Here is a 15,777-nt window from a genome sequence, read left to right on the forward strand (position 1 = left end):
ATTCTGCCCTCAGGCTGCTTGTAATGGCTGTCTCTCTTATCCAACAACCTCAAAGAGCTTGATAAACACTTGCAAATTACAGTTATACGGAGGCAAACCAGGTGGAACCATGTGCCAGTTACCTTCAGTATTTCCAGATTATAAAAGATAACTACTGTGAGCTTGAAATTCCATATAGTAATACTGCAGTCTCCTTAGAGAAACTCCAAAGATTAATTGCCTGCTCCCAAGGTGTTGGATTTCCATTAGGGATTTAGAGGTGATCTGCAGGATTTTGTCAATGCTCTAAATAAACACTTCATAAATATTTGATGCTGTGACTCAGAAAAAGCGTGTTATGAAATGTGGCCTCCAGGCTCTGTCCACTGAGAAATTGAAAGCAGCAGTGGAATAAAATTAAATTTTTATATCTTGAAAGATGCTATCCAATTATAAAGTGAACATTTTTTAAACTTATACATTTGTAATAGGACCTGAATGACGAACCAAAGCAGAATTAATCACAACTTTGCAATTTCTGTCTGCATTATCTGTGTGCAAATGAAATTGGGTATTATTCCTCTTAATAGCAAAGGAGAGATTTGTACAGAATTGTTAAATTATACTTTCTCATTTTCATTTCCAAATCATTGTTTCCAGCTTAACCCAGACTAAAATGATCAACATTTTAATCCACTTTTTGTATAGGAGTGAAACAGACCATGAATCTAATTTACAAAGCTGTCTCTGTAACATAAATTATTTGAAGAGCAGAGGAGGAACTGGTACCTAATAGCAGTGCTACAGTTTGCAGATCTCCTCTTAAGGAGTGTTCCAAATCTCTATAATAACCTTGTATTTTTGTACACTTAAAATACCTTAAAAATGCTTTAGACAGTGCTGAAATAAGTGGTTTTACCTGAAGGTTGTTTTCTCTAAAAAACAAAAAAAAAAAAAAAAAAAAAAACAAAACAAAACCGCTCAAAAATCTAAACCCAAATTAAAAAAATCCTCTATCTTTTGGTTTTTAACCTGCTGTCTCAAGTCCTCTTTTCATGAAGAATGGAATGGGCCAGTGCTGGATGTTCTGGAGATACAACCACATAAAAGGCATAAAACTGTCCCACTGAAATCCATTCTCAGCCCATATTTAGCCCTGGAAAGAAGGATCTTGCCAGAGAAAAACCCACAACCTGCCTTTCTCCACCTGGCCAGAGCAGATGAGTGGGGGTTTTGGGGTTGGTTTTGCAGTCAGTGGGGGTTTTTTTGCTCTCTTGCTTGTTTGTTTTCAGGCTGTTAAATCATTCAGGCTGGTTCTGGCACCTCGGGACAGCCCAGCTGAAATTCCAGCCGAAATGTTGGAATTGATATCAGCTGACAGCTTGGCACTGGAGGGGCTGCTGGGGTAAAAATAGTGCTTCAGATCCTCAGAGCCTGCCCTCCAAGCAAGAATATTGATGTCAAGCAATGGAGCCTTTTGTTCTGCAGAATTGAATGTATTAGAACCAATCTGAAAACCTGGAATTTTCTTGCTCTGGCTCGTTCAGAACCCTTAGTAATTTTTGAAATGATACACTTTGGGATGAGTCATTTTTCTACTGGATGACAAGACAGTGTCCCCTGATCCTTCTGGGAATCCTGAGCATCTAAAAATCAGAAAAAATGTAGCATTATGGAAGGTTTGCACAACATCATAAAACATGAAGCCATCTTTTTTTTTTTTTCCTGTCTTGAATGTCTGTAAAATAGAAGAAAGATGGCCTGATGTGGTGTATTAATGCTCTCTGCAAAACCTAAAGGCTCAGATACAGAACTTCAGAAGACTCTCAGTGACATAAATGCATCATTTTAATCTAATACTTGTGCAAGTTTTAAATTTCATTAAAATGTCCCAGTTCCCTGCTGAACTCTCCAGAGAATTTTTTGCTGGTTTCTCAATCTAATCTTCTCTTCAGTGTTTGTTCCTCAGACTTCCCTTTGTGGTTTTTACAGCTACCAGTTGCAGCTATTCCATGATTTCTGATACTGAAGTGTTGAAATTTATTTTTTTCATAGTATTTTTAGCATCAGGAGCACCTAAAAGATTGTAGGGGCAAAACAATATGACCATCTGGTTCATTATATGCAACAAACACTGCAAATAACCATGTGTAGCTCGGCATTCCCAAAGTCTGGAGGTGCAGCAGATGCCTGGGAAATTAGATGGAATGTCAGCTCTGTGTTCTGAGTTGTCAGCTTTGATTTTGAACACTGACATCACTGTCTGTGAGGAATGCACAGAAATCCAAATGTGATGGAAGATAACTCACCCTGAGTGTTTACATGAGATTGCACAGCCTGGAATTAAATTTCCCAGTGTAAAGCAGCCCTGTTGTTTCTCAGAAAAGGCCGGTTCTGGTGTCAGCTAAAATATTGGAAATCTCATTAATAATTTATCTGTAACTCTCCCTGCTTTTCAGAGCAGGAGGGAACGGAGAGGGAATACTATTTGGAACAGTGGTTTGGAGTGGGGATTTACCACAAGACAGAACTAAAAGAGGGGAGAAGGGAAGTAATTAGTTTTATTTCCATAAAGGGATCATTTGATATTTAAACAGATGATTATGTGATATTTTTAGTCCGCTTTTTATGACAAATAAAGCAAGAACTCGCTCCTGTAGATATTGTACAGACCTTCCCTCATGCACCTGTTTGGAATTTACCTTTCCAGAGGTCTCAGTCAGGGACAGAGACTCTATTTTAAGGGACTGCTCCTGTCCTTCACACAGGGATTCTCGAGCAATAGAACCAATCAACTTGTTTGCTTTCCCTTTTTCCAGATCCATGTTCAGCTGAGGCTTTACAGGTTTATTTTTTCCCAAAACACCTCCCAAACCCTCCCTGATCAGTCTGCAAAGGCATCCTGTGCCACACTTCCCTTCTGGGTCACAATCCATGGCTTAGTTAATGTGTGTTTCCTGTCTAATTAGCCAGAGACTTAAACCCACCTCGTTTGCATTTGATACCCTGCAGTTGGAACAAATGCTCTTTTTTTCCAGTTATTTTTCTTATTTTTTACCTCCAGTTCTGCTTTTCATGCAGACTTGACTTGCTGCTTTCCTGCCCTGATATTCCTCACTAGTTTGACATTACTGGTCCCTACCTAAATTGTGTTGAAACCTTAATAGGTTTAATACTGGGGTGAAGTAAAGGCCAGAAAGGAAAATATACAGCACTGAAATTTTTATAAACTGCATTTTAACATTCATATGCCTTCTCTGTTTGTAAGGTAGGTTTTGACCAGTGTAAGTGTCCACAGCTTTCCAGGAGGAAAAGAAAGCTCACAGGACACATTTCCATTTCCTAAAAGCCTGTTGTGTATTTTCAGGTCATCTCATGTCTACCCACATCTCATTCATTAAAATAATGCCTTTTATCCTCTTTTTTTAACAAATGCTTCGACATGCAGAACATGCCAGAACACCATGAGGAGCTTCCTGCAGTACTTAAATCTTTGTTGGTCTCTTCTGACTGTTTTGAGAACTGCCAAAGCAATAAAATCACAAGAACCAGTTCCTTTACTTTCATTCCAGGCGTGTCCTGGAATTGTTCTGGACAAGGTACATGAACACTTGCAATGCCACCAGTGATTTATCAATCCTAAACTATCTGCAGATCTTATTTTGCTCCTAAAATCCTTCCGTGGGTAATGACTAATATCCATCCCATCAGAGATTTTTGGCTTCTAGAGGCATTTGTAAGTTCATTATGAATGTAGATTGTGTGCTGGATTTTTCTCCTTCTGTGTAAGTGAGGAAGATCCACTTGACTCTCATCCAGTTCTATTTTGATGTCCAGATTCCTCTTTTTCAAGCTGCCAAGTTTGCACATGCTGGGTTGTACATCTCAGCTTTTCATGAGCTGTGCTCTGCCCAGAGTTCTGGGCTGCACTTCCTCCTGAAAAGAACATGTTCTTCCATGGAGTTGAGGGAATTTAATCCTGAAAAATGAGATTGCACAGAAGCACTTATTTGGTTCTGGCACTTCTTTGTGCCATCACTGCAGGGTAACTGCAGGGTTGTTTTTGATTCAGTGGCTGGAGAAACTCTGACAACACCTTATAGACTAAAAATTTTGTTATTCCATAGTTATAACCAGTCACTGTCATCATAATGTAAATCACTGATAATTTGCTTACTTATTCCACAGAGAACCCTCAACTCACCCATAACAAACATTTGTACTCAGTCCCCTGCATTTGTCTGTAGACATCTGGTATTTTCTGCCATTATTATTACTTTTCTGACACATTTCTTTGTTTCTCCAGCTGTCCAGTCTGTTTCTGGCCACACAGAAAGGACTCGAGTCTTTTTTTTTGTCTCACTGACACCAGGCATAACTTTGATGCTGTTTGAAAAGCAGTGATTAGAAATGGAAGGAGCTTTTGCCCCAGGTCTTGCCCTCAGGACAGGTCTCAGTTTGTCCTTCCAGCACAGTAACATTCCCTAGAAGGAGGCTTTGCAGGCTCCCCCTGAAATCCTGCCAGCTTGTACTCACGTGTGCATTTACACTGACAACTATTTGTTTTCCCTGTTGTTTACTCACAATCAAAACCCAATTACAATTTTGCCACCAGACTAATTAGAAGCTGAGTCAGGAATGCTTTATGTTCATATTCATAGCTGTTGGTCTTTGCTTATACTATCACGGTGACAGTGGAGTATCTTTCTTACTTTCCACTCCTTCTTTGCCCACAACTCTCTATGAAAATCAGCTGTTATTTGCCTCATTTGATATTCTGTTCTAGTATTTGTACAATTAAATTCAGTTTTTGTAGTAAACCTCTTGTATAAAAAGTAATCATTTCCATTACTGCTGCATAATTTAGCACTAAGGTTTTATGGTCACGGGCTGTACATACCATTAACATATTTTTGATTGCTTGTGTATTAGAAAAAAGATCCAGCTGTGAGTAAACTAATTTGTTTATAAGCATTTTTTAGAAGGTGTCGCTAGCAGTGAACCTCCTCCTTTGAATTATTTATCTTGGTGTTTTTACCTAGAAATTTGAATCTTCTAATACCAGTAAGCAGTGCTCACATCTGGCTGTTTGTGATTTTCTCTTCCATTCTGCAGGTTCACAGTAGAACAGGAGATTGATCTCAAAGAAGTCTGGAGAGGGCTGGGAATTACAGAGCTGTTCAGCAGCAGTGCTGACCTCACTGCCATGTCTGGTAAGAGGTTCATGTCTTGTCTCTCAAGGTATATGAGGAAATCCATTTTTTACCTGGGAATGTTCACTCTGAGTATCTCAGACCTGGCTCTCACTAGAAATTAGAGAAAGTGTGATACTGTGAGAGCAGTGAATGGCTGCAGTGCCTCCCTGGCAGAGGAGATTCCCACACCAAGGGATTGTCATCCTTGAATCCCTAGAGGCTGTTTGTTCCCAGCATTAAGAGCATTAAGCTGTTGTACAATTAGTCATCTCCCCAGATACCTGTGGATGGAAGAAGAGTTCTGAGATAAAAGCCATTTAGTCACAGATGCTGCCTGCCTGGTGCAATATGTTGTCAACACTTAATTTTCACAAGTTGAAATATCCAATACGTTTAAAAATTCAGGTGGGAATGAGATATTTATGCTTTTTAATACCTCCTAAAAGGTGTTCATAGAATCACAGAATGGTTTGGGTTGGAAAGGACCTCAAAGCTCATCCAGTTCCACCCCCCTGCCATGGGAAGGGACACCTTCCACTAGTCCAGGTTGCTCCAAGCCCTGTCCAACCTGGCCTTGGACACTTCCAGGGATGGGGCAGGCACAGCTTCTCTGTTGAAGTGGCACAAAAATGCCTGAGAAGTTGATTCATCTTTACATAACAGGAGGAGCCAGGTGAGCAGTTTATTAATATAGTCTGTCTAGACCTGAATTTTGGGAAACCCAAAATGAAGCAGTATGAGACTGCTGTCCTTGTCCTTGTAATTTATGCCTCTACACTGCTCCCTCTATGTTTTTTGGGTTGTTTTGCTCCATGTGTTGCTGCCCAACCAGCCAGGTAGATCCTTGGCTGATTGGCAATCCCTGTTCTGCACTGTCTGTCCCTGGGAACAGTCACACCTGGGTGCTGATTCATAGTGCTGGTAATAAGTCAAAACCTCCTTGAAAATGCACAGAGCAATGTTTGTGATGTTCACATCCTTCCGTTTTTGCTAAGTCTGAAATCCTGTTTCTAGTGTATCATGGAGCTTATTTCACTTTTCCAGTGAAGCTGTGGGAAAAGCTAGAGTTAGCTAATGAAAGGAATTGAAATAAATGAAAAATCCTTCTTCAAAGAAATAACATTTTTTCTGGAGAAAAACACCTTTGATTTCTCTGCAACCTCAGAGAACAGTCAGCTTTCCAATAAATTCTGGTCTATATATATAAAATTATTTACTTGAGGAAAAGCATTAAGGAGAACAGAAAATACACAGAGATGGAACCACAAAGGCAGCTCCTGGCTCTTATTTAATTCCATATAAAATTCATCTCTGTATCAGGGGCTAATTCTGTAGTGGAGAGGTTGGCAGAAAGAATCAGGTGCTTGTGCCTTAATCCATGTGACCAGTGATTTGTTTCAAGTTTTATATTTTTGACAACTGTACTGTATAAAATCAAAATATCCTCTTCTGCATGACCAAATTAACTCCTCTGCCATTTAAAGATTAACTTGTTTGTTGAGCACAGAGCAGTGTACAGAGAGAATTCATGAGTTTCACTGTAACTTACCTGCTTTTCACTGAAAAGGGGATGTACCACCAGGGGATAAAAAGGTCATTTGTAAATTAAGAAATAAAAAAAAAATGGTTTTGAATTAATGTCTTTAATGAAAACCCCACTGTTGATGCTGTGGAGGTGAAGTTTTAAATAATGAAAATACAGAGTATGTTTCCTATTTCTAATTTTCATAATGTGCAATGTGGAGGGAGGAAGGGAAAATAAAAATCATGAAGAAAATTTGTTCAAAGCTTGTTTTTACAAACACCAGAATGGTACATCAGGTAGCAGGGAAGTGGAAGTTGGAAGTTTCTGTGAATCTCAGGGTCAGTTCCTCTGGAATATTTGGTGCTTCACGGAACATTAAATGCAGGTATTGGAACAAAATCTTTGTCTGGACACTTAATTTAGGAAGACATGAATCATAAATGAAATCTAAGGAGATTTTTGAGGAATTCTGTTGTGTTTAAAAATACTTTCCTCCCCCTCTCCTGTTGCTTTTGCTTTACTGTCAAGGAAAGTCGCTGCAATTTCAGCAACAGCCCTAATCCTGTGAACAGATCCAGGCACATTGGTGGGTTCAGCAAAATTCCATGTGGCTTTAGTGGATACAAGGCAAATTGCAGGATTACAGACTTATTTTTCAATATTGAGAATTTTGTGCTTTTTTGCACTCAATCTGAAAAATGGAAATGGAGGAGTTGGCTTTGCCCTCTGGAATGTCTGGATTCTGAGCAACCCAAGAGGAAGTTCTAATCCAGAGGCACATTTCAAATGTTACTCCCTCACAGAAATTAAGTTCTTTGTCAATTATCCCAGGTGAGTAGGAGGACATCCCTCCTTGGCTGTCAGGTCACATATGTTCTGACTCTCACTTTCATCAAAAGACTTGACAGTATTTACTTATATCTGATTCCATCAGATATCCAAAAGAATCTTGAATCAACTTCTGATATTTGGCATTTTAGAATTTACACAGCACGTAAACTCACTGCTTGAGTATTTTGACACCACTTAAGATTTACCCTTGAACTAATTTCAATACTGAAATTCCCTTTCTCTTTCAAATGATTATAATATTTCTTACTGTTTTATAGAGTCTTAGATGGCAGCTGCCTTTAATGCAAGGTGACCTGTGTGGCAGTGAGCAGTGAAGTGATCTCAGTGACTTACTTTCACAGTATAAAGTAGTTAGAAGAGCATCAGTCCAGTAAATGGCTCTTTGAAGTCTTGACTGATGTACATATAATTTTTCTGGGACAACCTAAGCTGGAAGAGCCAATAAACCTTTGTGATTTCTTTAAAATGAGTCTTGCAGAGCAGCCAGTTGGCAGCTGAGTAGGAGTTTGCAGACAGATGGAGTGTGATGACAAATGAAGTGTGATGCTCGTGGAGTCCTGGACATCAGGAGGGGGCTTCACATCCCTCCCACTCATTAATGGGGATCTGGGCTTGGGTCCTGCACAAAGCTTAAACCTTGGCACCAGATCCCCATGGGACTTCCCTGAGGTATTAACAACCAAATCATGTTGGTTCTTATGAAAGTCCACATTTGAAGAAGCTGCTAGAGAAGAATGATGTGATGGCAGATCCTCAGGTGAGCCCCACCTTGTCCCCAGTGAAGCCATAAGGAAAGATAGATAACTGTGAGGAGATGTGATGCTGGAGTTGTGCAGTCAGTGACGTGACAATCACCAACTGCATCAAAGAGGAGCTGCCTGAACTCCCAGTGACAACATTGTGCTTTCATATGAAAATAGATTCATTCACTTCAGGGAGAGATGAATGAGAGGGATGTGGCAGTGCCACTATGAAGAGGATAACCTAGAGAAAGTAATTTGGGATGTGGAATTGCTCTTTTCATCATCCAAGGACAAAGATATCCAATGAAGTGAAAGGCAACAAATTGAAAACAAATAGAAAGTGCTTCTCTCATGGAAAACTTATCCAGCTTATCTTGGCTGGGCATTCCTTGGGGTTATGAGGTTGGTAGGATTAAAAAAAATAAAATGGCTTCAGAGCAATGACAGCTGTCTATGGTACATTGAATAAAGGCATTCTGTGTATTCTGGGGATTAGAAACTTAGTTTAGGGTATAAGGCATATTTTTCTCTTGTAAGTTGTGCTGTAGTTTTCATCTGTGAGGTGACTTGGATCTTCTGGAGCAACAACAATGCCAGAGCTGGTGCAGTGTGCTGGACTAACTGGGTGTATTGGTCTCATCTGCAGGGACACCTCTGTTCCTGTCAACTTTAAATGTTGTTGCTTTTTTTAATACTCAGATCCTGAATAGAAGTAGACCTGCTTTTACACCTGGTGGCAAACGTCAGCAGTGTTTGTGCTGTCAGAATTAGGGTCTCTGAGCTCATCAGATGGAGGCCAATCTTCTGAGGTACAAAGTGCTCTGACCAGAAACGTACCTTGAGTTCCAGAAGTGCCACCACACTCTGCCAGATAAAGCACTGGGGATGAAAATACAGAGTATTTCTGGGACTGTTACAGGTCACAGGATCAGGGTTAAGTGCTGTAACACTTAATGGTAACAAAAAATGGATTGAAAGGCATGATTAGGCTAAGCAGGAATCTCTTTGTTATTAAACGTTAAAAATATATTTGGGTTTAAGATTTTTGCCTAATGTTCAAGGTAGGTAGGGGCTACATGTCCCATTTTTTAAAGTAACAGGCTGGAAACTTGAGCCCAGCTTTCAGGATGGCTTTACTGAAGGCTTGGAACTGAAGCCTAGAACTAGTACAATTTTTAGCAGCCTTGTATATGTTTTATACCCACAGTCCCCAAGGGGATGATCTGGGGCTCTTGGTGGTGGGATTGAAGTGAAGCAGCTGAAGCAGGAGGTTTAATTCAGTGCAGTGAGATCTGCTGGGGAGAGACATTTCAAACTGCTGCTTCTTGTGCCTTTGACTTTAGTGTTAGAACTACTGATTATTCCAGTAGGTCTGATCCTTTAGCCACTGAAGGAAAGTAATGAAACACTCACAGACTTAAGCAGGAGGAGGCTTGGACTGAAATAAAAATACTGACAAAGAAGGATGGAAAATAAACAAGACTAAAAAAAAAAACCAGGTTTCACAGTGGGTTTGGCAATAAATGTTGATGTTCAGCTTCTTCAAAATAGAATGGAAGAAGAAAGAAAAGACCTAATTTTCCTGGAGAAAGTCTGTATTGTACCTAACACAGAAGTAAAATTCTTTATGTCTGAGTATTTGCTATATAATGTCATAATCTTTTTTTCCAATAGTTGTATTTAAAATCTTATTTTCAAGGATTGTTTTTTTACCCTCTCTGGGATAGTGGTGCTCTAGGCAGTCCTGAGCTATTTTAATATCTGTGCTGTAGGACAGCATTACAAATTTAAGTGAAGTAAATGGTGCTATTAAAGGTGTTGGCAGAAGGTATTTTAATGCAACAAAGCTCTTATCCTTCCCTGCCTGGTATAGAAGGTGAATAATAGTGTTGGGGTTTTTGGCAGTGTTTGGAGGGTTTTTTTAAACACCTCAGTCTTACTGTTGAGCCACTTGAAATGTGTTTCCTTTTCCTCTCCAGATAACAAGGAACTTTACCTTGCAAAGGCATTTCACAAGGCATTTCTAGAAGTTAATGAGGAAGGATCAGAAGCTGCTGCTGCCTCAGGTACCGACTGAAAAGCAGAACTAAATCAAATGTCTAGTTATTCTGTGTTAATTAATTTTTTAAAGCTGACTTGCTGTACAGCCAGGAAAGCTAAATAGGATGGGGACACAGCATAGCAAGGTACTGCTTTCAGAGGAGAATTCTGGAAATGAAGCGTTGGCACTTTTTTTTTTCAACATGTTGTGTTTCACGAAGGATTTTGAGCATCCTGTGAAAAACCTCTTCCATATTTTCCTTCTGATTGTCAGGAGAGTACAGACTGACAGACTGCAATTTATATTTTCCTTCTGATTGTCAGGAGAGTACGGACTGACAGACTGCAATTTATATTTTCTTTATGGAACTTCAGCTTTCGTGGTTTTTATCTGCTAATTGAGGTGGTCAGTGGCATTTGATCAGAGTGGTTAGAAGGAGATGGGAGCTGTTGCAATTGCATTTTAATAAGCAATTTTAATAAGCAATACTCTGAGGTGCAAGATGGGAAGTGCTGAATGCAAAACCATTGCTGGCCCCTGTTAATGCTGGGGGCAGTTGGTTGGTTGATGTGATTATCACACGGTTTTCCTAAAATTAAGTCACATTAGTTGCCAATATGGATCACCAGGTGATTTCCAATTGCCTCTGCTTGTACCAGTCTTTGAGGAAAGGAAGAATTGCTTCCCTGGGCTGGGTTGAATTGTGGCATTAATATGGACAGAGGTTACTGGCAATGCTGGAGTCTGTGTGAACAGTGCAGGGGAAACCTGAAACTAAATGAAACGCTGGGAATTAATAATAATGTCCTGGAGAAATCTATGCAACTCCAAATAAAAATAACAGAGTCAAATTTTGCCTGATTCTCAGTTAATTTTACTTTCAGCCTCTGCATTATTTATCAACACAATATAAAAGCTGCAGGATCAGCCCATTTAATTGTGGCACATTCCATAGTTATTAAGGGTTACCTTTTACTGTGCACCTCAGGCTGGAGCTGTGTAAAACAAGTCAGCAGTGCTGGCTAATGCAGCTCACTCCCCTTCCACTAGTGAGGGGAATTATAACTCCTCTGTAGGCTCTGGATCTTAAAATTTATCAGCTGCTCCCTCAGCCTGGGCAATTGCACAACTCTGCATTGTTAGTCATTCTTAAAGCCAAAATTACTCTGCAGGTCCCTCTCATTTTCAGTTAATATTGTCCTGTTTCCTGGTGTGGAGCGTGGGACTGCAGTGGCAGCCCCTGGGCTGCAGAAGTGTCTCTCCTGAGGAGCAGAAGTGCTGTGCTGTTTAACAAGTTGCCTGTGTTCTCTTTCCTCTAGGAATGATTGCCATCAGCAGGATGGCAGTGCTGTATCCCCAAGTTATAGTTGACCATCCCTTTTTCTTTTTGGTCAGAAACAGAAGAACAGGTGAGAATATTGCAGACTCTTGAATTTTTCACAGCACATCATCAAGTATTCAAACGAAAGTTGCATGTTTTGATCAATGAACTGGGCTTGTGTTATGAATTTTCATTAATTATTATGACATTTCGTTAATTAATAATTTTCCTTTTAAAAACCTAATATTGAAAGACTCACCTTTTCTGTGCCCCCTGAACGTTTCTCCAAGTAAGACATCGAAATCTGACAAAAAAAACCATTCACAGTGATGTGATTAAAAACCCCAGGGAAGAAAAATTCACCATTTTTGTTGTGAGAACACAGAGTTACTGCCCTGAACATCAGTAATCACTGCATCCCCTCAGAGCTTGGCTGTAGCAAGACCAGTGAAATACGTTCCCAGCACCAAATGATTTGCATAATGGACAGATATTACAGCCATGAATAATTCTGGTGTGCTCTCCAAGTGCTCTGTGGCAGGTGAGGGATGAGAACAACCCTCACCAACTAAATGGGCAGTGATTAAGTAATTCCTCAGTTTCGTATTTGTAATTTGTCTTAATGATGTGGCTGTGACTGGATGTAAAACCTTCCTGTGCACTCACAGACTGTCACGTGGGTCTGTGTTTGTGATCCCCACCACAGGTAGCAATGTTTATTTAGATTTGTTTGTTCATTTAGATTGCAGTAATGCTTCCAGTCCAGCTGGGCAGAGTCACTTGTGTGACTTTTCTCTTGTACAAAATTCAAAATACAGCACTGGACCAGATACTAAGAAGAAAATTACCTTCATCCCAACTGAAACGAGGCCAGCAAGGCAGGATACCAACTCTTAAGGGTTGTTTTTTGACCAAACTAAATTGAGTATCCTTAGTGTTGTAGACACATTAGGCAAAAAATATATCTGGAGGAGGATATCTGTCCTTTTTCCCTACTCAGTATCCAAAAATCTCCCTGAAAAGAGAACTGCAAATCAGAACAGAGCAGAACCTGGTTGCTTTGGGACAGTTCTTAACATTGCTGTTGCAGGTAGAAAGAGGAATGGCCAACAACTGTAGTTAAAGCCTCAAAGCTTGTTGTTAATCTGGAAATCTAAGGTTAAAAACTTCTTGGAAGAAAGGTCTGTGATAGTGACCCTTCTTCTCAAGGCAACCCCAAATGCTCAGGGTTGGTTACTGTGTTCAAAGGGGCTGTTGAGCCATTGCCTTTCATGGCCACCAAGTTCTCTGCTGTATCTTCCTCTGAAAATCAGGCACCACATGCTCTAGAGCTTATTTTTGGTGTTCATTATCTCATACCCTCACCTTTAATCTTGGTTCTGACATCTCTCCATCCCCTCCTCCCTTCCCGCTCTCCCCACAGGTACCGTGCTATTCATGGGAAGGGTAATGCACCCCGAAGCAATGAACACAAGTGGCCATGACTTTGAAAAGCTTTAACTGCCACCAGCCACCAAAAAGAGGAGATAAGCACATAAAGTTTGAAGTTAATATATTTAAGGTTTGCTGTGTTTCCCCCCCAAGATATTGTTTCAAACGCTTTCGGATCTAACTGCGTGCAAGTCAGTTCCCAGAGGGAAGCTTACAGTGTTAAAGTAATGGTTCTGTTTCTGTTGTTGTGATTGCTGTGTCCTTAAAATAAAGTTGTGTACATGTCAACAACTGTTTCTTGTTCTAGTGGATTGTAAAGCAGAAAACTGCAAACCCATTATTTGTAATTTTTTTTTTACGGTCCAAAGACTGACTTGATCAATGAGACAGGAGCAGAATGTGCAGCTCTGAATAATGCAAATGGCAAACCTTGGTGGTGATTTCTAAGAGCTCCATGTGGACAATGTGCTCCCATCCTGTTCCTGTCAGAGCAGTGAACAGCCTGTGCTCTGCTGGCTGATTGGGGGGGAATGGAACAAATGAAGCCGAGTGGATTTTATTCTCTGACTGTGGTCGACTTTGTGTGAACTCTCCCCCGTGATTCTCAAATGTTGCTTCTCTGGATGCTCCTGCATGTGACTGCCACTGACCCTCCCTAAGTGTTGATGACAATAAAAGTTGATGGCATGAATATTTGAGCCCTGTCAGTGCAGATCAGCTCTGTGTGTGACTGAAGTAAAATACTTGAGTAGTAAAGTCATTCGTGTGCACATGTTTTTCTCCCCCAGAGTAGTTGTTCTACTTCAACCTGAGGTTTTCACTCTCTCACTTCAGGGATCTAGAATGTTCTATCTCAAAAACAAGAACAAAACACCTTAATTTTAAGTGTCTAAATATTCATGAATAAATGTCTAAAGGAAAAATACAATCCTTTTCATTTCTTAACTTTTTCTTGAGAATAAACTGACAGAGAGGAGAATGACACGTAGCACAAGTAAATATTAGCAGGAGAGTTAGTTGGTGTTTCCATTTGGAAGATGAGGAGAAGTACCCACTGTCAGCAGAGAGCCATGTAATTATTTCCTCCCTCGTTGTGCAAAGTACAAAAAGAACAGGAGTTGTTAAAAAGGTAAGAGAGAACAGGGGAAAAGGAGGAAGGAGCTGCTCTGAAACACATCATCAGCACAAACCTTTGGATAAGAAGTGGGCTTCTTCTCAGTCAACAGGAGTTTTGTCTTTGCAATTCTATGGGAACAAATGCATACTGCCTGAACTTCAGTCATGGGCTTCTCTGGCACTCATTCACTGCAGAGCAGCACAGATACTGCTCACAAAGTTATTCATGCAAGGAGGACTTCCAAAATCTGACACACTGTTCAGTCTTTTCTCCTGCTGGTGCAGATCTGGGATGTGATGGATATTGTCTGTGGAGGCTGGTTGTGCTCCCCTGGAGAAGGGGCACTGGAACACATTTCTGGCCCTGCCTTCTTGAATTGTTTCAAAAATGGGGCTCCTTAGTGTGTTGCTGTTGCTTATTATCCTTATATATTATAGTCTAGGCTTGGTGGGAAGGTTTTACATGCAAATTTAGACAAAAATTGTAATTTTAGTTCTGGATAGCTGAAAATCTTCTGCTTGGGAGGGCAAAAAGGGAGTGTTGCTCACCATGAGCAGGGGCTAAATTTACCAAGACACAGAACTAGTGTCACTGCAGGTAAAATGAGCTTTGATGGGGGTTATACAAGGGCTCATTCTTCATATTTAAATAGTTCTGTGAACATCCCCTCATGTCTGTAAAAGTGACCCACGTGCTGAGGATCTCTTGTGGATTTAATCTCATGGGAGCCTGATTTTTAAGCCATAACGTTTTTTTTTCAGGCTAATTTTTGTGGTGCTCATCTGATTTGGAAAACACACAAGAAAGCCAATGGTTTTTTTTTTGAGTCCCTCAGAAGTGCTTCCTGACCAGTTTTGCCTTTTCTTTGCACCAGTTCCTGGCAACAATAGAGGCTTCCTACGGAGGGAAGGACTGGAGAGAGATTTGCACTGAAGCTATGGAATTTTGGAAGGACAGCTGGCAGGCAGGAGTGTTCATAGAGGATATCAGGCGAGTGCACAGCCTTCCCCAGCAGTTGGGTTGAGCAGGGGTACAGCTGGAATGATGTGGAATTAAAACATTCCAGATCTAATTCTGAGAACTGCCTGAGTGGGCACATAGGAAAACCAGCAGGAACAGAAATGCAAACACTGGTGGTTTCACGTGCTGCTCTCCTGGTCCTTACAGATGCAAAACAGCCCTTTTGTGTTTCTACAAAATTGAGAATTATGTGGTTTTCAACAACATGATTTATTTCCAACTTATGCAAATATGTCAGTTGTAGACCACAATGAGAACAGCTCTCAAACAATACTGCTTTTCAGTGGGAATAATATCCTAAGTATTGCTACCAATTTATTGAGGTACGTGAATACTCCTCCATTATGGGTTTTACTCTCGATTTTGTATAAGCTTCCTTTCAAAGACACTTTTGCTTTTTCAGTACAAAACCAGCAAAATAATTTTGTCTTTTTGTTTGGATCTCTTTTTGGTAAGGGGAATTTGTCAGCAGTAGTTCATGTGTGAGTTCAGCTGTGTAGTCTTAAAAAAGATGAAGAATTGTTTTTTGTGTTGGAGACTAAATCAGAAAATA

General features: G+C 40.3%; 1 protein-coding gene across 2 annotated transcripts in view; it reads left to right on the forward strand.

The window, feature by feature from the left end:
* Positions 1–13,847, forward strand: part of SERPINI1 (serpin family I member 1) — a 46,050-nt gene extending 32,203 nt beyond the window's left edge. Inside the window, exons 6-9 of one of the 2 annotated variants that reach the window (XM_032698546.1) lie at positions 5,095–5,192; positions 10,274–10,360; positions 11,655–11,744; positions 13,080–13,847. In XM_032698546.1, coding sequence (XP_032554437.1) covers positions 5,095–5,192; positions 10,274–10,360; positions 11,655–11,744; positions 13,080–13,156 — 352 coding nt within the window. In that variant the 3' untranslated portion in view covers positions 13,157–13,847. The remainder of the gene's footprint in view (positions 1–5,094; positions 5,193–10,273; positions 10,361–11,654; positions 11,745–13,079) is intronic. The other variant, XM_032698547.1, reaches the window with a different exon arrangement.
* The last annotated feature ends 1,930 nt before the right edge of the window (positions 13,848–15,777 follow it).

Source organism: Chiroxiphia lanceolata, chromosome 10, assembly GCF_009829145.1.
Source record: "Chiroxiphia lanceolata isolate bChiLan1 chromosome 10, bChiLan1.pri, whole genome shotgun sequence".
Lineage (NCBI taxonomy): Eukaryota > Metazoa > Chordata > Aves > Passeriformes > Pipridae > Chiroxiphia > Chiroxiphia lanceolata.